The sequence below is a fragment of the Dipodomys ordii genome, unplaced genomic scaffold, assembly GCF_000151885.1.
Source record: "Dipodomys ordii isolate 6190 unplaced genomic scaffold, Dord_2.0 Scaffold13, whole genome shotgun sequence".
NCBI lineage: Eukaryota > Metazoa > Chordata > Mammalia > Rodentia > Heteromyidae > Dipodomys > Dipodomys ordii.
The window spans coordinates 24,669,999-24,691,673 of NW_012267229.1; the positions used below are offsets into that span (position 1 = coordinate 24,669,999).

At 49.4% G+C, this 21,675-nt stretch overlaps 1 protein-coding gene across 1 annotated transcript in view; it reads right to left on the reverse strand.

Moving 5' to 3' along the window:
- The window catches only part of Zmynd8 (zinc finger, MYND-type containing 8), a 100,470-nt gene that overhangs the window by 49,785 nt on the left and 29,010 nt on the right, over positions 1 to 21,675 (reverse strand). The window contains exons 4-9 of the mRNA XM_013010737.1: positions 17,118 to 17,272; positions 8,543 to 8,761; positions 5,768 to 5,881; positions 4,238 to 4,330; positions 3,059 to 3,146; positions 607 to 662 (exon numbers count right to left, since the gene is read on the reverse strand). Coding sequence (XP_012866191.1) covers positions 607 to 662; positions 3,059 to 3,146; positions 4,238 to 4,330; positions 5,768 to 5,881; positions 8,543 to 8,761; positions 17,118 to 17,272 — 725 coding nt within the window. The remainder of the gene's footprint in view (positions 1 to 606; positions 663 to 3,058; positions 3,147 to 4,237; positions 4,331 to 5,767; positions 5,882 to 8,542; positions 8,762 to 17,117; positions 17,273 to 21,675) is intronic.

Below are 21,675 nucleotides of genomic sequence, written 5' to 3' on the forward strand. Positions count from 1 at the left end.
ACCAGGCCCACAACCTCGCAGTCCACACAACAGTGAACACTTCTTCCCCAAATACCCATAGGGCTACACTGAGACATGACCAAGGAAACCTAACACTTGGCAGCCTCCTTCCAGGCCACCAAGCTGGCCCATGCCCACCTCCCTGAGGACAGAGTTCCAGAGTACAGAGTCATTACCGCATAACCCACTGTCCTGCATCATTTCCACTAGTGACACTCAAAATTCAACCCCATACGAGTGTCCTTTCCCTTCTTAAGACAGGACGCCTCCTGGAGGAAGAGCCATGCCCAGGGCCATGGGCCTGCAGGCAGCTTGATCTGTGTGTGAAGCTGTGAAACAGTGGCAGGCCCTTCTGAGCCAGCACTTCTCCATTCCCCACTCATGACCACCCAGCTGCCTCTGGAAGGGGACCCAAGGGTCCCTGTCTCCAGGCCACCAAGCACAGGGCCAATGGCAGAAATGTCTACTATCTGGTCAAGCAACAAAAGCCTTCACCATAGGGTGCCCGGCCTGCTGTCTGCGCTGCTGCCACACGGGGCGCTGTTTATGCCTCAGCAGACCAGGAGATGGCCCAACCCCCCCTGTGCCCCAGGACAGCATACGTACCTCGTGCTCACAGATTTTGATGACGACTTTCGCTATTTGCGTCAACTTGTGATTTCCTAAGAGAATGAGAAAACAGAACTAATAATATCTATCGGAACAAAAAAAAGAAAACAGGATAATCTAATAGAGACAGATGACACTCTAACTTGGGTCAATACATCCACTAATGCCCTTTGTAACTTGTTTTCCCCAGGAGTCAGTTTAAAAGGCTAAAATCTAGAAGTTTCTGCCTTCTCACATGGGTTCAAGTGATTGATTTCACCCATCAAAACTGATGAAGCTCTGATGCAGACAGCTCCTCCTGCAGGCCAGGGATTTTCTTTTTGCCAGTCCTGGGGCTTGAGCTCTGGGCCTGGGACACGGTCCCTGAGCTCCTTTTGCTAAGGTGAACTCCCTACCACTTGAGCCACAACACTACTTCTGGCTTTTTTTTTTTTTAATTGAAGGTAAGAATCTCACAGACTTTCCTGCCCAGACTGGCTTTAAATCGTGATCCTCATATCTCAGCCTCCTGCTTAGCTAGGATTACAGGCTTGAGCCACGGGCACCCAGCTCAGACTTCTACTGGAGAACTGCCATGATAATCTACAGGCTCTCTTTAACAGAGAGAAGCACAGCCCGGCTGTAAGCCCAGAAGGAAGGGATGTCACAGAGCAGCTCGGCCATTCCTGCCTGGTGCTGGTGATGACACCAGGAAGGCAGAGCTCGCTGAGGACTGAGCCAACATCAGCAGCGCTGTCTCCATGACAACATGCAGCCATGCAGGTGAGCATGGGTTCTGAGTCCGACTCTCCAAAGACAGTGGAAAAGCCATCCACCCTCTCTCTTCCGCTCCTCGTCCTCTCCCCCCACCGCCCCAACATATATACAGCCTAAAATTTGAGGCTTCCCAGAAAACAACTGATGGCAGGACTTGACCACTGTGGACTTATCTTGTCCACACAAATTCTCAATGTCCAGTGGCTCCCTCTTTCCCTCTGGCCTCAGAAGGGTTAACGCAGTGTGTGTGCTTAAAGCAGACTCTCAGCCATTCACAAAGCCTTTCCTAAGCCCATCTGTACAGGGAAGACAGATGCCAGCCCTTGGAAGAGCCCAGTACCCACTGAGAGTGACGAGTGCCCCGAGTGAGCAGAGGCAGGGTGAGGGTCCCTCATGAGATCTCCCGGCCAGGCCTGGGCTGGCAGACAAGGCTCTCAAGGACTGAAGGACAAGGAGAAGCCATCCAGGCCAAGGGGGCACAGAACTTCCAGGCAGAGAACACTAGAACCAGGGTGGAAGGACACTGAAAGATCTGGCCAGCCAGAAGGAAGACAGGGAAGGCTGGGGGTGAAGGGGCGGAGGGTGAGGGGAGGGGGGGGAGGATGGAGGGGAGAGACAGGAGAGGCCAAGGAGGATGGTTTGAGTGAAAATTCTCCTCCATGCTGGCCAGAAAGAGCTACCTAATCCTCCAAGTCCAGGAAAGAGAGAATGACCCTGAGTAGAAAGAGCTCTTGCAATTGAAGAGTAAAAAAGCATAAATACTCAGTTTTTGGAAATGAGCAAAAGGCTGAATTTCACTTCTCGCAAAAATTAAATTACTAAGGTACACAAATAGATACCCAGTATCAAAATAATTGAAGGGGGGAAAAAAAGGCAAATTACACCTAGTAAACCGCATCTTCCAAAATGGCCAAAATCAGAAAGACAGAAAGCCCAAGTATAAGCAAGACTGTGAAACAACCAGAAGCCTCGTCCAGTTAGGAAGCTGTGAAACAGTGCAGCCACTCGCAAGGACAAGTTAGGCAAACCATTTTATGAAGCTGAGCATCAACCTGTGCAGTGAGCCAGCACCATTCCCAGGAAAGCAGGGGTCTGGAGTCTCCAACTGTTGCCACCGCCCCCCCCCCAGCTTTTCTCCTAACAGCCCAAAGGTAAAAGTGACCTCAACACCTGCCACCATCAACTGGGTGAACACATCCACTGTGGGACACGGATGAAAAGGAAAACCACTCAGCAGATGGACAAATGCGCACACAACATCCAGTTGAATCCTGGTAGTATTTGTGTGGCAAAGCAATGGACAAGAAAAAATATAATGTCTGTGACTCAGTGTATAGGAGATTCCAAGATCACAGAAGGCAGAACAGCTGGTTTCTAGAACCCAGTTATCTGTTAGGGGTCAGGTAGAAACTGACCAAGTTAGGCTGTCTTTGGGGGCTGTCAATACACATTTGTCCTTCAATGTTTTTAGGGCTAGAAACAAACCTTAGTGACAAGAGCACTTAACTCCAAACACATTCAAGCAATCGATACCAAAGTAAGAGCAGCAGTACCGCACAGCTTAGAGGCCCTGGAGATCTCTGCTCAAAGGCCAACGACGCAGCTATTCCCGGGAGCTGGCTCTGGCTTGATGTTCAAGGCGGGAGGGCACACCCAGAACGCTCCCTGCCTGTGGAGCCTCTCAGCCACTCACCGCCATTATAAATGATGCAGTTGTGTAAAATCCACTTGGCGTCAGCCAGAAAGGCCTCGGTGCAGCCGTACATTTTCTTCTTCGCATTCTGGGAAGACAAACCATAAGCGTCATTGCCAGTACCAACCCCCCCCGAGGTAGAATCCATGGCCCCCCATCCCCCATTGCTCAGTAGTCATCCACCAGGCTCATCCATGATACTCAAGGTTTCTGAGAGCTGGAGCCCTATACAAATGCACTTCAACATTGATGGCCAGGTCCCGTGCTCTCCGTACTCCATGGGGTATTTGATATATTGTCTCCACTTTATTGCTCTGCTTTATGCAAGAGGAAAACAGGCACAGTACTGTGAAACCTGAAGCTAGGCTTACATCCCTGTCTTTTTTGATTACACACAACCATGTGCAATTCCCCAATCAGATTAGAATTTACCATTTGGTTCTTGTGAACGCATGCTTTGCTGGTACTAGGGCTTGAACTCAAGGTCTGCGCACTATCCCTTAGCTTTTTTGCTCAAAGCTGGTGCTCTACCGTTTGAGCTATTCCTCTACTTTCAACTTTGAGATGGTTCACTGGAGATAAGAGTCTCATGAACTCTCCCTGCCCAAGCTGGCCTCAAACCACAATCCTCCAATCTCAGCCTCCTGAGTGGTTAGGATTACAGGCATGAGCACCTGTGCTCAGCAAGCACTGCATGCATGCTTTCCATTCCCAACTCAACAGGGAGCCACCCCTGGGAACCTGACTGTGGGTATCGCACATGTTAATTTTCAGTATGGATTTTTCATGTGAACTTTGAAAAATATCCTTAGGCATTACAGAAATAGCCTTCTCAGGCAATACGTCTGTTCTAAGAAGCTACATCTTTACTGCTAATCTGAAAGTTTCCCAGACACTTGATTTTCTCTTCTTCCTTCCTGCTGCTCTCATTAGCACTTGGGAAGAAAGATCTCAGGGGAGGAGGAGGGAGCTGCAATCAATCATCAAATCCCTAAGAAGCTTCCATGACTCATTCGGGTAACAAGGGTCACACAGGGGTCTGTGGAAGAAGTGGCAGGTGGTGAACTCAAAACCGCACAGGTCCATGCAGGTAAGCACTCTAACTTGAAGCGGGGATGGGAAGGGAGGGAGGTCTCTGAGCCCTGGGCTCAGCAGCCAGGCTCTTTGATGGAGGCCAACCTTTTCCAATGTGCAAAGATCCATGGGGTGGAAAATGTATTCAGCATAGTCAGGATGCTGCTCCAGCGGCACAGGCTTCTGGAACGCATCTGTCTGCAAGAGAGAAGACACACAGGCGTGGTCCCTTCACTGCTATGGAAGGCCCAGAACTGCGCACAACCAGGGGTTCTGAAAGATGGTTCAGAATACAGCACAAAGACAGCCATCATAGAGGACCTTGGAAAGCTCCAAATGGGTCCATCCTCGAAACCTGCATTGTCCTGAAAATCATCCCAGGCCCAGCTGAACTTGTTTTGGTTTTGTCATTTGCTTTGTGTTGGGCATAGATCCAACTTACAGGTTCTGTTCTTGTCCCTGGCTGACACATGATCTATCAATACATTAGACAGGGACCTTGAAGAATAGTGGACACCCCTGCACACGCCCAGGAGCAAAACTGAGGATGAAATCCAGCTATAACGAGGGATACCACAGCACACAGTCATCAATGTCAACAGATAAGATTTTTATCCTGATCCATTTGCTTAAGCCCTACTTGAATCAACTCAAGGAACCAGCCTGGTTCATTGTAGATTTGTGGTACTTACTTATCAGTTCAAGTGATCTAGAGGATTTAATGAAATACTAAGCTTCTACACCAGCAAGGCTTCTAGCAGGCTAGCATCTGCACATAAGCCTTCTTTTATCCAGAATGAAAGTCAATTTGCTGTATACTAAAAGCATACTTCAGGCTAGGTGCCAGTAGCTCACCTGTGTAATCCTATAGCTACTCAAGAGGCTGAGATCTGAGGATCAAAGTTTATCGCCAGCTTGGGCAGGCAAGTCTGTGAGAGACTCTCTTCTCCAACTAACTAGCAAAAAGCTGGAAATGGAAGCGTGGCTTACGTGGTGGAAAGTGTCAACTTTGAGAAACTGACCAAGGGAGAACACAAAGGCCTGCGTTCAAGCCCCAGTATCAGCCAGATCAGTGAGGGATGGATAGATGCTCCAGCCAGCACACTACACTGTGCACCTTGACGGCTGAAAGGTGTTGCCCAGCCATCAGTCTTCCCAAAAGGTCCCAAAACTACCCTCCACATCCCATCTCCAGACTGAAAGAATGGGCCATCCAGAGCCTACCCTTGGTGGAAATGTCCCCGTGGCAGTTTACTAGAAGGTTGCATCATGGGGCCTTGGCTTATAAATAGACTGGGTGACACTCGTTTCTCATGGGAGGAGAATTTCACAAATGCCAGGAAAAGAGCAGAAAATTCTTCCTGGGCCAACAGGAAATGAAGTCTCATTTCCTAGCCCACCAGAAATTGAAGTCCCCACCTCCATAGGCACACAATGTACTCACTGCTGAGAATCAATCAACAGAATACCATGGCATTTACGTTTCTGAATGAGTGTGAATATCCAGGCAGGTCCAAAGAGTGTGCGGAGCTTGCCCGAGAAGCCAGGCTTCCACAGACCATGTGAGATGCTAAGAGAACAGAAGGAAGGGTAGCGTCTGCTTTATGCTTGCACCAGCAGGAGCTTTCTCCTTACCCCGGGCTGCTTCATTTTCTGAATGGCAAACTTGAGCAGGTAGGACAGTTGTTCAATGGTGAGCATTGTCATGGCTTTGCTTTGGGTCTCGATGCACTCTGCTACTGTAATCTTCTACAAGTCAAAAATCATAATACACAGATGCAGTTAGAAAAACAGACAGGACTAGCCATGCATTAATTCTCCTTCTACTTTTTCTCCCCCTTAAAAAAAAAATTCCCATCTAAACATGAAGAGCTGTTTAGGTGGGCAAGGAGGTATCCATCTCTGGGACCAACTTGTACAAACAGTATTTGCATCTTGTGCTGGATTGGCCAGTAAAGAAGACATCATTTGCATGTTGTACTGGATTGGTCAGTAAAATGAACAGCATTTGTATGTTATACCATTGGTTAGTAAAACAGGATAGCATCTCCATGTGGAGCCAGGTGTTTTCCTAGCTCATGGAGACAGGAGCTGATTGGAGAAAGGTGTGGGCAGATGCCATCTGGACAATCACCAGTGTTGTAACCCTTGGATCTCAAGACTGGGAAGTAAAAGGAAGGGCCACAGGTTCACCAAGGTGACCTCCCTGCTCACTATCTGCATCCTCCAGGGGTCCTGAGTTCAGGAGCCTGGCAGGGCATCTACAATTAACAGGGCAGTCATAAACAGACTGAGCTTCAGAGGATAGAGCTGTGCCAATAGTTAACAGGACTTTGTTCTGTCCCTACTAATGGGAACCTATTCAGGCTGCTCTGGAAATCTCTCAAAGGGGCACAGCCTCGCTGTCTACATCCACAGGCAATAACTTGTCATTTTGTAAAAGAAGTTCCCATCTTAAGCAACCCAGATAAGAGTCTCAGCAACCCAGATAAGGGGCTCTTCTGTGTAAGTCTGGAACCACATTTTAAGGATTTGGGTGGCAGTGACAATGAAACCAGGAGACTTCATTATCGTCAGGAAAAGCTCTTGGAGTACTGGGCACTGGAGAGGTGGAAGTTCACCTCCCTTCCGTCTCCTGTGTCTGGCAGACAAAGACACTGATTGGCTGAGAACAGTACAAGGCACGCGATCTAACTGCCTGATGGCAGGGGCCTGAAGCCTCCCAGCCTTCCAGCTGCAGGCTTTGCCAAATAATACCTGGAAGAAACAGGGGCCTCTGAAGTATAGATGAAGTATTCCTTGAACCCCAGCATGTTTCCAGCTACTGCTCACCTGTCATTCCCTCCCTCCTTCCCGATCTGGCACCTTCCTCCTGCCTGACAGGGTCTGCCGTCCCCACAGATGCTCACCAATGAACCCCTGGACAAGTCAGTGGGAGCGATGGGTAAGCAAGGAACCTGGGTGCTGGTGGCTCACACCTGTCATCCGAGGAATCTGTCTCCACACACCACAGAGCTGAGTCCTCCATGGCGATCAAGGCCGTGGGGACGGGGAGGCTGGTCCTCCCTAGGGACTCCGGCCACACAGGAGGGTTACAAGTTGTAGAGTGTTGGCCACCTTTCACAAGAAACTAGCATCATCCACAGAGGACAATCTACCCCGCAGAGCGTCTACCTGGCACTGTCAGTGAAGAGCTGGTCAACACAAAGGCAAATTGGTGAAGGCTCCCAGGCACTCACGTGTGGAGAGTACGGTCACGGAGGACATTAGTCTCAGAAGGTACAGACAGCGGGTCTGGTGAGAAGTCACAAGTCAGGGAGCCTCTACTGTCCTCTAGTGACAAGGCCTAGAGGTCTAATTTGCTCTCCTCTAGCTCTTATCCTTCTCCTTCCTTTGCACAGATGTGGCACCAGAGATTTAATCCTGGGACTCGATTGGGGATTTTTATTACACTAAAGGTACCTGGGTGATTTTCCATTTCATACACAGAAAGCTTCCTCATCTGAGAGGTACTATGGAAGGCAAGAGACACTCTACACTGTTAACTTGGTAAACGAACATTCCAGCATTCAAAAAAACCCGCTGCCAAAGCGGAAGCCACGTAAACACAGGGCAAATCTCGAGCAGTGGCCCAGGGCTTTGCGGCAGGAAGACACCAGGGGGAGGGGAATGGGGGTACCATCAAGGCCAGGATGCGGACAAGGTGTTCCCAGGTGGCTGCGAGGCGCTCTGCCCACTCAGCTCTTCTTCCACTGTCTTCCCGTGGCAATGTGGCTTCCAGGCCTGGGCCCGTCAAGGAGACTCGGTGTCTGCTGAAATGTCTCGTTTTGATTTGTTTTTCTCCCCTCTCATTTACTTTATTCGGGCACTTGTCTCCTGTTGGGAGGGTGTCATCCACGCAGTTCTGTATGTGTTCCAAGGAATGTGTGCTGAGTGAACAGATGCATCAGATGGCTGCTGCGCAGGCATCACCCCAAAACTGGTCTTCCTGGATTGACTCCTACCGGCGATTCAATGAGGCAGCAGGAAAAACATCCAAGAAAGGGGGACAGAACACCAGATCTTTCCCAAAACACGCAGGAACAAGGTTTAGAAGTTCACTTCCCAGGCATTTGCTACAGAAGGAGCAGAGGCAGCTGCAGATTTCAAAGCCATCCGGGGATTCGTGAAGCAGCGGAAGCCATGACAACAAGGCAAATCATCTTCCCAAGAGCGGCTGGGCGGCAGCCAGGGCAGACGCTGGTCCACAGGGAGGGGAGGGGCGGCTCGGACAGAGCAGACAAGAAGGCCAGAAATTTCTCTTTTTTTCCCCCCTTTTGGGATTATGTGCAAATGTCAAACTGAAAGGAAGAAAGAGAAAGGAAGAGGAAACGAGGCAGGTAAGGTGAATTCATTCGTCAGGGAACTAACCTCACATTCAGGACAAAACCAGTCCCCCTCTGGTTCCGATGTCAGTCTCAGACACTTAGCGTGATAAACCCGGGGACAGAGCTCACAGCAAAGGACTTGGCCTTCCCGGTGACAGACCCAGCAGTAGAAATCATTCCGTCCATCCTGCGGTACAACATCAACAGGGTCTGTGGTGAGTGGCTGCTTCATATAGTAAAACGGACCATGTCTTAGTTCTGACTGAAATGTAGGCAAGAAAGACAGGCGGGGTTTCAAAACAAATGTGCATCATCAGCAGGAATTTGAACAAGTAAATCACAGTGCCTCATCCCCCCCACTCCCCACCAGCCACACTAGCTCGGGTCACTCTGTTCCAGGTAGCATGAGGGACCGGTTAGATTGGGGAAGGGGAGGGGTGTCCCCCCAACCTGCTATTTGGAAAGGCCAGGCCTTAAAGGCCAGCATCAAGTTACTGGGCAGCCCTAGAATACCTGGCTTTTTATCTCTAGCATTAATAACCAGCTAGCTGGAGGACCCTGGCTGTGGTTCTTCACAACCCTCAGTTTTCTCATCTGTAAAATGAAGCTGACAACGGCTAACCTTGGGGTGCTAGGTTGACATTCAGTGGGGTGAACAAGGGTGTGAATCCATCTTACTAATAAGATCAAGAGCCTAGTATATACACGTTCAGTCTTCCACAGTTACTAACAGTATCAAGAGCCCAGTATATACATATTCAGTCTTATACTGTTAACATGCACGGCAATTTACCCAGATTCTCTAAGTTACAGGCAACTGGAGAAAGCGGATTTGGGTCAACAAACCATGACTGTGTGTTTTGTTTTTTAAGTCCACCTGTGGCGCAGAAAGTACAGATTCCTAAAGGCTGGATTGGTGAACAGGACAAGTCCTCTCAAAACAAGAGACACATTTCTTATCTGCACCAATCCATGGGAACCAGAACTCTTCCTATCCCAACATGTCAGATGAGAACTGTTCCTCTAAAACCCTGTACAATACCAAAACCACACTCCAAACACAGAAATCACAGTGAAAAAACTTAGTACAAAAATGTCCATCAGGGGCTGGGAACGTGGCTCAGTGGTAGAGCGCTTGCCTTGCATGCATGAGGCCCTGGGTTCGATTCCTCAGCACCACATAAGCAAAAAGAAAAAAGCTGGAAATGGCTCTGTGGCTCAAGTGGTAGAGCGCTAGCCTTGAGCTGAAGAGCTGAGCGACAGTGCCTAGGCCCAGAGTTCAGGCCCCACAACCGGAACCCCCCCAAAAAAAAGATGTCCATCAAGCTAGGCGCCGGTGGCTCACGCTGGTCATCCTAGCTACTCAGGAGACTGAGATCTGAGGATCACAGTTCAAAGGCAGCCAGGACAGGAAAGTCCGTGAAACTCTTATCTCCCATAAACCACTCAAGGCTAGCACTCTAACACTTGAACCACAGCACCACTTCTGGCTTTTTTTTGGCTTATGTGGTACTGAGGAATTGAACCCAGGGCCTCATGAATGCAAGGCAAGGACTCTACCACTGAGCCACCTTCCCAGCCCCAACCGTGAGACTTTTATCTCTAGTAAACTACCAAAAAGAATAAAAAAGGCCAGAACTGGAGGTGTGGCTCCCATGTCAACCTGGTGACCAGCTGTGTGACCTTCAGAAAGCTACAACCCACTTTGGGCCTCCATTCGTTAACAAAAACAAACAACAACAAAAACACAAACTAGGATGGTTTAGCCACATCCCTATTACTGACCCTTGTCTTTTGTTTTGTTTTGGGGCGATGCTTTTTCTACCTTCAGCCTAGCTTTTGGTTGGTTCATTGGAGATGGAATTGAGGACTTTCCTTCCTGGGCTGGCTCTGGGTCTTGCTTGCTCCTCAGCTGCCTGAGCAGCTGAGATTATAGCCGTGAGCCACCCACCTGGCTCCTGTTATCTACCTTTTAATGCACACCATTGTACAAGTTTCTTTTGTGGTCCCGGGATGAAAAGCTTCGCTTCCTCTCTGAAAGCCTCTGCGGGTAGTATTTGGTGTTAACAAGAGGGGATCTTTGCCTAGATGTTCTAGAGGATGATGGTTTGAACATGGGCACCATGATACAGTGTTGAGACCGGCTTCATATTTAAGCAATTCAAATAGTTTTTGGTTTATTGACTGAAAATCACATTGTTTCTCGGAAACATCAGTCCCGTCTGTTCAACCTAATACTTGTGCTTTTCTTCTTGCTTATTGTTGTCTTCTTTGTGGCCATGAGATATAACCCAGGGCCCCACACATTCTAGGTACGTACTTGACCATTGACTTTCTTTTTTTGTTGGTACTGGAGATTTGAATTCAGGGCCTAACAGCTTGCTAAGCAGATGCTCTACCACTTGAGCCACATCCTCATCCCAATTTTTTTTATTACTTTTTCAGATAGATTCTCTTTTTGGGGGGCAAAGGACAAAGCCCACGGTTTAACTACACCTTAAGCAAATCTGGGATTCTACACATAAGCCATCATACTCAAATTACTTGTAAAAATGGGGTCTCCCTAATTTATGCTCTGGCTGACCTCTGCCTTCCAAGTAGCTGGGGTTACAGGAATGAGCTACCACCTCTTTTTCCTCACTTTAGAAGCCAGGAGCTCTGGGCTCTAACAGCAGACACTGCAGGCAGCCCGTGTCTTCTTCTCAGCTTTTATTTGTGAGGCTTTAATGTTCCCAAAATGTCTGGCAGCCTCACAGAAGCTCATGTACCAATCTCTCTAAACCTCTGCTCTCCTGTCACACAAGCAATTAGCTAAGTGAGCCCAGACTCACATTCCTGTGTCATTCACCTTTGAACTCTCCCTGCTTTCTAAGGGATGACATCACCACATTGACCTTTCTTCCCAGGGTGCCCTGCCTGCCATGTCTTGGCCCAGGCTGCCCCTTTCTTTTTTTGTTGTTCGTCATGAGGCTTGAACTCGAGGCCTGGGTGCTGTCCCTGAGCTCTTTCATTCAAGGCTAGCGCTCTTCTACATTGAGCCATGGCGCCACTTCTGGTTTTCTGGTGGTTCATAGGAGGTTAAGAGTCTCATGGACTTTCCTGCCCTGACTGACTTTGAACTGTGATCCTCAGATCTTAGCCTCCTGAGTAGCTGGGATTACAGGCGTAAGCCACCAGCACCCAGCATCCGCACTTCACTTTCTCCTGGTAAACCTGACAGGTATGGAGTAGGGTAAACACTATTAGTTTTTTTATAACAGGTGGGAAAATTTAGCCACGAACAACTAATCTGACATCTGAGTCTAGAGCCAGGACTTGAACTCAGTCTCCTAGCCACCTCTCTCCTCCTTAGACACCACGGATAGCATGCTCTGTAATTCAGAGGAACACGATAGAGAAAAACAATCCTGCCTACCATCTCAACACTCAAGAGGCTGAGGCAAGAAGCTGGAGGCTGAAGGCCAGCCAGGGCCAGACAGCAAGACTCCATCTTGAGAAAGTTGGAGCTCTGAAAAGTAGGGGGACTGCAGGAGGGGACAGAATGGCACCTGGTCAGGACTCTCAAGCTTAACACCGGTGACTGCTGGGAAGTTCCTATGGGCAACAGTACCCATGAGACCGAGTGAGACCACCATGCACACAAACCACTGTCACCCATGGTAACAGTGCCATGTTCCCCATTCCCCGGAGCACAAAACTATCCTCGGCTGAAAACTGCCATCCAGAAAGTCTACGGAGCTAGCTGCTTTCCCCAGGGGGGGAAGAGAAGGAAAATCTTTACCTATGAAGAAAGTAGAAGTACCGCTAATCAAAGTGGGGCATCTTAGGATTTTACCACGAGCACTGTAATAGAGTAGTAAATCTGACTGGTAACCTGACTACCTTCTAATGTTAGTAATAGTACAGGGAAGCCATGAAGACCAACAAGTCCTAGCAGGGTATATATGGCTGTAATCCTAGCCCTGGGGATGCTGAGGCAGGAAGATCAGGAGTTGAAGGCCAGCCTGGGAGACCCTATTTGCTTCATTAATAAATACATAAAATAACAGACAAATAGAAATGAAATTATAATATGTGGGGAAAATCAAACAGCAATAACTCAAACAAATAAATAATAGAATGACAAAATGTGAGGGAATCTAACAGCTACTACTCCCCTAATCTGCCACCCAGGTGGCTGGGTGGCTGACTACAAGCTGGGATATTTTTTTTAATTGTCTTTGTATTCTGAGTGCTGAGGATTGAACACCATCCAGAGAACTGATCCCTCAAAATTAAGTCTCCCCTAGGCTCCTCCACGGCCCATTTGGGAGTGGGTGTCCCCGGAGCCACAAGGACAACTGGACTACCCCACCCTCTAAGAGGCCTAGCTGCCACTGCTACTCGTGACTTTCACCTGCAATCCTAGCTACTTGGAAGGCTGAGATCTGGAGGATCTTTCTGGCCTCGGCAGGAATCCTCCAAAGCCAGAAGTCGAGCTGTGGCACACATGGTAGAACACCACCCTTGAGTGAAACTGCTAAGGGACAGTGCACAGGCCCTGAGTTCAAACCCCAGTACCAGCACGCTCGCACGCACAGAGCAGATCTGCCTCGTTACTCTCCTTGTTGATCACATCAGATATTCTCCTATCTGCTGCTTCTAACTATTTCCAATTCCATAATCTGATAACAAATATGGACTTTTTTTTTTTTTTTTTTGCTGGTTTTGGGGCTTGAATTCGGGGCCTGGGCACTGTCCCTGAGCCTCTTTGTACTCTAGGCTATCGCTCTACCACTTGAACCACACCACCATTTCCAGCTTTTTCTAGTAGCTTATTAGAGTTAAGAGACTCATGGACTTTCCTGCCTGGAAAAGTGATCCTCAGATCTCAGCCTACTGAGTAGCTAGGATTACAGGCGTGAGCCACCAGTGCCCAGCTACACATGGAGAGTTCCATAAAGAAGAGTAAATCATTCCAGGTAAAATGAATTACAATCCCTACTCCACCTCATATGTAAGGCGTGTAACCAGCCTGACAGCAAAGCAAACAGGCTGCGACATACGCTGTGAGGAGATAATTACAGGTTAAAGAACCAACGTGCCTATTCCCCAGCCCTAGCCACAGGGTTGCTTAACAAGAAAATGGCCAAGAGCTGCTCACTCATTCCTGAAACACCTGCGCCTATCCTGGAGGAGGCTGCTAAAACCAAACAGGGCTCCATGAAAAAAACAAACAGGTGAGCCTTGGCAGGCCAGTCTCTACTGCAAGTACTCAACTCTGCCATTCTAGTATAAAATCAGACCCCACACCCAAAATGAATGTGGCTGGGTGCCAATAAAACTTTATAAAAACAGGCTCCTAGCTGGATGCTGGTGGCTCACGCCTGTCATCCTAGCTACTCAGGAGGCTGAGATCTGAGGGTGGCAGTTCAAAGCCCTCCTGAGCAAGAAAGTCCATAAGACTTATCTCTTAAAAAAAAAAAAAAAAAAAACTCAGAAAACCAGAAGTGGCGCTGTGGCTCAAGTGGTAGAGTGCTAGCTGAAGAGCTGAGGGACAGAGTCCAGGCCCAGAGTTCAAGCCCCAAAACCGACCAAAAAAAACAAAAACAAAACAGGCTCCTCAGCCAGGTGTGGTGGTACATGCCTGTAATCTCTGCACTGGGGAAGCAAAGGCAGGAGAATTGAGAGTTCAAGGCCAGCTTGGACTACATAGGAAAACCCTGTTTCCAAAAAAAAATAAAAACAAAAAACAACAAAACAAAGGCCCCGTGGCAGTGGCTCACACCTGTAATCCTAGCTACTCACGAAGGTGAGATCTGAGGATCACTGTTCAAAGCCAGCCTAGGAAGGAAAGTCTATGAGACTCTTTTCTCCAACTAACCACCACAAAACTGGAAGTGCTGCTGTGGCTTAAAGTGGTAGAGCACTAACCTTGAGTGAAAGACCTCAGGGAGAAGAACAGTGCCTAAGCCCTGGGTTCAAACCCCACAACAGACCCCCCCAAAAAAAGTGTTTACAAGCTCTCTTCCCCGCCCTGCCCAACGTGCCCCTGGGGTGTGGAGCCCAAGCTGCCCCATGCACCCTGACAGATCACAGATGAGCAGGAAGAACTGCAAGAAACAAGTGTGTCTTTGCTGGGCCAAGTCTATGGTATTCTGTCACAGCAACTCCAACAGTCTAAAGCTTTTCCCAAGAACGCAGAAATCCAAGATCCCCAAAGGCTGGTGAGCAATCAGGGACACAGAACAAAGGCTCCAGAGAAGAGATGACTACTCTGAACACAGAGTTGTGGGGCCAAGGGCCCATGGCTCCTTCCATCCTTGCCTATGAAATATGTGCCCTGGAGTTGGGGCTGGGAGAAGCAAAGCTATCATCTGCCTCACCGGAGTACTCACACACAGCCCTATTCTGTGATGTCACTGGAACTCCAAGACAAAGCAACTGAGAGCTCCCAGGAATGGAGCAGATGGCCTGGCGGGAAAGAGCCATGTGGGCAGGCAGAGCCCCTCTCCCCTCTCCCTTAGACTGCAGATCACTGGGGTATGTATGTCCTTGCACCCCAGCCCTGCTGGGTCCCACAGCTCCCCACTGCTGTGTCTTTTTTTTTTTTTTTCGGTCGTGGGGCTTGAACTCTGGGCCTGGGCGCTGTCCCTCAGCTCTTCAGCTCAAGGCAAGTGCTCTACCACTTGAGCTACAGCGCCACTTCCGGTTTTCTGGTGGTTTATTGGAGATAGGAGTCTCACGTTCTCTCCTGCCCGGGCTGGCTTTGAACCGCGATCCTCAGATCTCAGCCTCCTGAGTAGCTAGGATTACAGGCGTGAGCCACCAGCGCCCGGCTGCTGTGTCTTTTTGAATCTTTAGTCCTGACAGCTAAGAAATGGCTAGTGTCCCTACACCTTGTCACCAACTTCTAAGCCAATAAGCAGAGCTTATTGGTGTCTCACTAGCTGAGACCCTGAGGAGGTGACTGAACCTCTCTGAACCTCATTTTCCCTGTCCAAGGGAGCCAGTTACGGGCTGCCACTAACACTAAGATGACCCTGTGTTAACAGTGGGGCAGAGCCAGTTCTGCCTCCACATTAACATTCTCAACATGATCACATCTTTTTCTCCAACTGCAAAGCCCCAACAGCTTCTCTAGGCTCCACCCATGAGATGGTGACTGGTGAGGCTTGGGCCATCCAACAGGCAAGCAACCTTCACCACAGGCAGCCACAGGACATTAGGGAAATCAGCAACACAGGTGGCCGGTCAGCACTGCTACCTGCATATCCATGAGCCATACATGGCTTGTGGGGGGCAGCATGGGACAGCAGGGGTCTGGAAGGCTTCTACAAACAGCGCTCATGTTATGGCACAGTGCATGATTACGGCACTGGGCCAAGTGCCTGGCTTAGTTTAAAGGTGTTATTACCATATGTCATGGAGCTGGTGGTGTGTCACAAAGTCCTGCAAGCTGAGCACCCCACTGTGGTGGCTGAGAGGTGAGGTTGGCCACACCCACAGAGCAAAGTCCTACAATATAATTTGAGGAATGGAGCTAGATGCTGGTGACTCCTGCCTATAAACCTAGCCACTCAGCAGGGAGGGTCCTGGTTCAAAGCCAGCCTGGGCAAAAAAAGAAAAAAGAAAAGTCCATGAGATTCTTTCCTATCTTCAACTAACCAACAGAAAAGCTAGAAGTGAGGGTAGTGGTCAAGTGGTAGAGGGCCAGTCTTGAGTAAAAAAGCCAAGGGAAGAGCTCAAGGCCCTGAGCTCAAACCCCAGTATCATCATCATCATCATATTTGAGAGAAGAAATAGATTTCTGCACTCACAGTCAGGGCATTTACCCATGCTAGGTATCTCCTGGTAAAAGCAAGTAATTAGCTGTTTCATTCAACCTCATGGTCTAGCCATTCAACACTCAACACTGGACGATCCAGAACATGACAACTCTGGGGGGCCTGACTTCCCAGTGCAGAGGAGACAGGGACACCAGCTGGTACACTCACTAACCTGACTGGTTTCCCTATTTAGATGACCATCCAGCCTGCATTGGAGACATCCTTCAAACTAGAAGGTTCTGTAGACAAGATCCCAGATCTCCCCACCTAGCTGCCAGTAGCGGCCACCAAGGAGGGAGTGTGTATGTGTGTGTGCATGTGTGTGTGTGTGCACGCACACGTACACACACACGCACTCAGGGTGCAGTGTGGCTAACTGGGGAAATGCTTTTCCCCCACAGCCTGGAGTCCTTCCTTTTACAGATGAGAAAAAAATTTGAGCCAGGCAGGAAGCAAGGTCCTCTCCAGAGAGCTGGGCATCCCTGCTACTGGCCTGGCCTGCAGGGAACTCAAGTCCTCACGGTAGGAATAAAACCAACCTAAGGGAAAGCCCCGCTTGACCCCTTTCCAGAACCATCTCCTCACCCCATCTGGGTCACTGTGCTCTGGCCCCAAAACAGATCTCAACAACCCACTGGCGATTTCTGGAGGGGTGTGGGGTGAAGAGGGGGAGGTGTCCATTCTGAGCTGTCCTTCCATGGTGGGCAGATGGGCCCAGCTTGCTAAATGAATGTTCTAGAATGCTAGGGGAGCTGTGGGCTGCTGGCTGGCCTGTCCCCTGGTGCTGATGCCACGCCCAGTGGCTGTTACCTGCTCCTTATTGTTACTGTTGAGTAAGCCGGGTTTCTTTTTCTTTTTAATGGGGCTGGTGGCGGCCGAGGGGTCTTGTGGTGAGTGGCCGTTGGAGGAGTGTGGCGGGCTGGGGAACTTGCGCTTCTGGGCCGTTCTCTCCATACAGCCAGGATCTGAAAAGACACAGCACCCCTGATTTTTAAAAGCAGTAGAAGCTCAAGTCTTTTCGGGGCCCCCTCCTCTTTCAGTATTAACCCCCCCCTCCGGGTGCCAGTCTGTCTTCAGCCTTAACATTCACATTTTTTATTTTCATTTAGTTTGTTGTTGTTATGGGTTCTGGGCTTGAACCTGGGGCCTGGGTGCTGTCCCTGAGCTCAAGGACATGACCAGCAGGCCAAGGGTTGTCCTATGAACACCAGGAACGCTCTTGCCCCTAGGAGACCTCCACCCAACTCCCCCACCACATGAGACCGCAAGGGGTGGACCCACGTGGAAGAAGCCAACCATGCCGCCCCGCCGACCATGGCAGCAACCCCTCCCCCGACAAGGCCAACTGGCACACCTCTGCGGGTACCCTGCTTAAGACCCTCCTCTGCTTAATGACCCTCGCTCATTCTCACCTGGAGAGCCCCCACCACGCTCCTGAGTCAGCCCTTGAGTTCACTGTCCCATGATGTCAATACAAATTCTCCCACCACCCACGTCCACCTGCAAATGGGGCTGGAGTCCATCCATCCCACACCCCGGATGGCCAGACTGACGAATGGCAGCCACAGCCATACAAAGGGGGGCAGAGCAGAGGAAGCGACAATCCCAAAGGAGGAGCTCTCCTCCAGCTTCACGGTGCAGGCTGTGTACGTGCACATCTCTGTCTCTCCTCTGTCTGCTGATGGAGGTGACAGGGCCCAGTGGAGCCGCAGCATCAGCCTCCCATGATCCTCTTCAACTGGAAACAAGGGCAGCTTAGTCCACACAGGGGCAGCAGGCTTCAGAAAAATCCTGAACAAAGGTTCAGGAGACCCAGCCTGGGGCATGCAAAGCAGAAAGACTCCACAATCTGGGGACCATCCCACAGACATGGAAACGAAGGCCTGAGGAGCCCACCGGGTTGGGCTGAAAGAACAGAGCAGCTAGTTAGGTCCAGAAGCTCACTAAAAAGATGCAACCTGCCGGGTGCTGGTGGCTCACACCTGTAATCCTAATTCGAAGCCAACCAGGGCAGAAAAGTCTGTGAGACCTGTATCTCCAATAAACTACTCAGAAAAAAGCTGGGAGGAGTGCTGTGGATCAAGTGATCAAGTGCTATCCTTGAGCATAAAGAGGCTCAGAGACAGCCACCATCAGGCCCTGAGTTCCATCCCCAGGACCTACACACACAAAGACACATACACACAAAGACACATACACACAAACAGACACACACACAGGAACCAGGTGCAAGTGGCTCACGCCATCTCAGGAAGCTGAGAACTGAGGATCCCAGTTCAAAGCCAGCCTGGGCAAGAAAGTCTGTGAGATTCTTATCTCCAATTAACCACTCAAGAACTGGAAGTAGACCAATGGCTCAATGTGTTAGAAACCGAGCCTTGAGCTCAGGGGCAGCTCCCAGGCCCTGAGTTCAGGTCCTATGACTGACCTGGGGGGGGGGGGTTGTAACCTGAGTTAGGCTCAGCCCCTAGAGGTATACCTTCTCTTGAACAAGTAAGTCCTACATAGAAACACCCCATGTGTCCACAGGGCCCAACAGCTTCCTCCCAGAAACATATTCAATAGTCTCAGTAACAAAGCAAGCTCAAGATGTCCAACCATAAGACTACAGATCTAATAATACATTACAGCCGCACCTTGGAACAGTCTGCAGCCATTCAGAACAAGGCTAGCCAGGTGTGCTGGCACAGACTAGGCATGGTAGTTCACACCTGTAATCACAGCTACTCAGGAGGTGAAGGGAGGAGACTCATGGTCCAAGACTAGTCCAGGTAAAGAGCCTATTTGAAAAACAAACTAAACACTGGGGGTGTGGCTCAAGAGGTACTGCCAAAGGAGGAAAGGAAATAAAGAAGAATGCTGTCTGAGACTGCTGGAGAGAGAGCTCAGAACCTGCCTAGGATGCACAAGGCCTTGGGTTATCTAGCACCAGTTTAAAAGTTTTTAAAGACATTTAAAAAGACAAAGCATGGAGCTGGGAAGGTGGCTCAGTGGTAGAGCGCTTGCTTTGCATGCCTGAGGCCCTGGGTTCAATTCCCCAGCACCACACAGGCAAAAAGAAAAAAGCCGGAAGTGGCACTATGGCTCAAGTGGTAGAGTGCTTGCCTTGAGCTGAAGAGCGCCCAGGCCCAGAGTTCAGGCCCAGTTCAGGCCCCACAACCGGACCCAAAAAATAAATAAATACATAAATAAAAAAAATAAAAAGACAAAGCACCTTTCATGGGTTTTCTAAGCCATGCCATCAAAGTAACACAGCACTGCTCCTGAGCCAGCACGCTTCTTCCCCAAAACATTCCATCTAAACATCAGTGTTTACACAAATCTAGAATTCTCCTTGATGAAGACTGCAGGACTCCGCTTGGGTGGGTGGGGGGGGGCGCTCAAGAGGACGGTCTACAGGGAGTATACAGTATTTACCTTTCACCATGTGCCTGGGTGACTTAATCAAAATAAGGAGCTTAAAAGGACTTGAAAGATTCAGTTTCACATTAAAAAAAAAAAAAAAGCAGCAGGTGTGAGCCAAAGTCTGTAATAAGGGAGGTCCCAGGTGGATAAAGTTGAGGCTGGACCACAGGGGAAGGTTTGGAGTTTATTGTACATGGATCTGATGTGCTATACCCCAATAACAGGTACTTGAGTTACATGTTCAGGGCTCAAAGGAGTAGCTATGGGACAGAGCCCAGGCCCTGAGTTCAAGCCCCATGACTGAACGTCTATGGACCTGGTGAACTATCACCTCCATCTCCCAACCACTAGTTTAGGGCTTTGAGAAGAAGCGGAGCAAAGGGGTCCATTGGGCTGAAGAAAGAAGCTAATAAACATTAAGGACCTCAAGCAAGTCTCCCCTCTTGGGCCTCCTATACCTCATTTGTAAAATGGAAAGAGGAAGATAAGGGTCAGACCAGAAGTTCCTACCTGTAGTCCTTGCCAACACAAAGCACAACGCCCCCTTCTAAACACACAGTGAGGACTAGGCAGAGGGGCCCGGAGCCCTTTGTCCTAAAGATGAAAAAGACTCCACGGTCCCACTCTTGGCCTTTACTGAGGGGAAATTAAAAAACAATCACTAGAAATTCATCTACTGAGAACTTATTGCTAGTCTAGGAGCTGTGTCCACACCTGGCAGGAAACCAAAAGGGGACACTCAGGTCCTTCAAGAAGGACAGGTTCCCACACCTCACTCCACGCATCCAAACCTCGTCTCAGCACAACACAAAACCTCTGTTGTGTGTATAGCTCCAAACACACCGTTTCCCCCAGAGTTAATGAGCGTTCAGTGGCTGTATCCAAGGGTTAGAAATTTAATAGCTTCCAAACAACAAAAACATCTGTCAACAGCAGGAGCTATCCACAGAGGCTCTCAGGAAGAAAAATCGGGAAGCGATGGCTGCATTTGGTGTCCTTCAGGATGAGACAGCAGGTTAGCTCAGCTGTGACTTCAGGGCCTGGGCGGGGAGGGGAGGAGGCAGCTCGCCAGTCCACAAGGATGGTTAGAAACCAGGCTGTTGTCATGGAAACCAGAGCCCACATAAGGACCTTTTTCCAGAAAGCTGAGTCAAATTTTTTTCTGCCTAATGATTTAATTCTGACGAGGGTGTACGGCTAAGTGCAACTCATCTATCTATAAACTCGAGTGGTGAAAAACAGGCCCCTACAGACTGAGTCACAGGGAAATGAGCGCTTGATTCTCCAGGTGTCGGGTCCACAAGGCATTTTCTGCCACCTTTTCTGGGGTCAAACACTGCAATCTATTGGAATGGCCGGCCCAGTAGCAGCAAACCTCTGCCTCCTGCCACCCACCCACCCCTCCCAAAAGAAATCTGGCTCTAAAGGCAGGAGTGTGGGTGAGGGAACAGGGAGGAAGCAGGGCTGCCTCACCCACATTCCTGGAGAGGACAGAAAAGTGACTCAGGCAAGCAGCTGGGCAGGGAGCAGGAAGCAGCAGCGTTGTCCCCACAATGACATTTCACGGAAATCTTGGTAACGCAGAACACAGTATCTATGGCTCAGGCCTGTAAATCCTAGCTACTTAGGAAGCCAGGATCTGAGGATCAAGGTTCAAAACCAACTTCGGCAGAAAAGCTCATGGGACCCCTATCTCCAATTAAGTACCCAAAAAAGCTGGAAGTGGAGGTGCTGTTCAAGTGGTAAAGCACTAGGGAGTTCAGCCCCAGTACTGATGTGTGTGTGTCTTAACAACACAGGAGAGGTCTTGGGCTAAGAAGGGACGGGCATGCGATAAGAACCTTCCCAAATCTTCCAAAACATACATTTCCCAATGTCTCGTGAGCTAAGACCTTCCTTTATTACATGCATGAAGCAAGGACCTGTTCTAACCTACATCTAGCCCCTCCCAGCCACTAGGGCC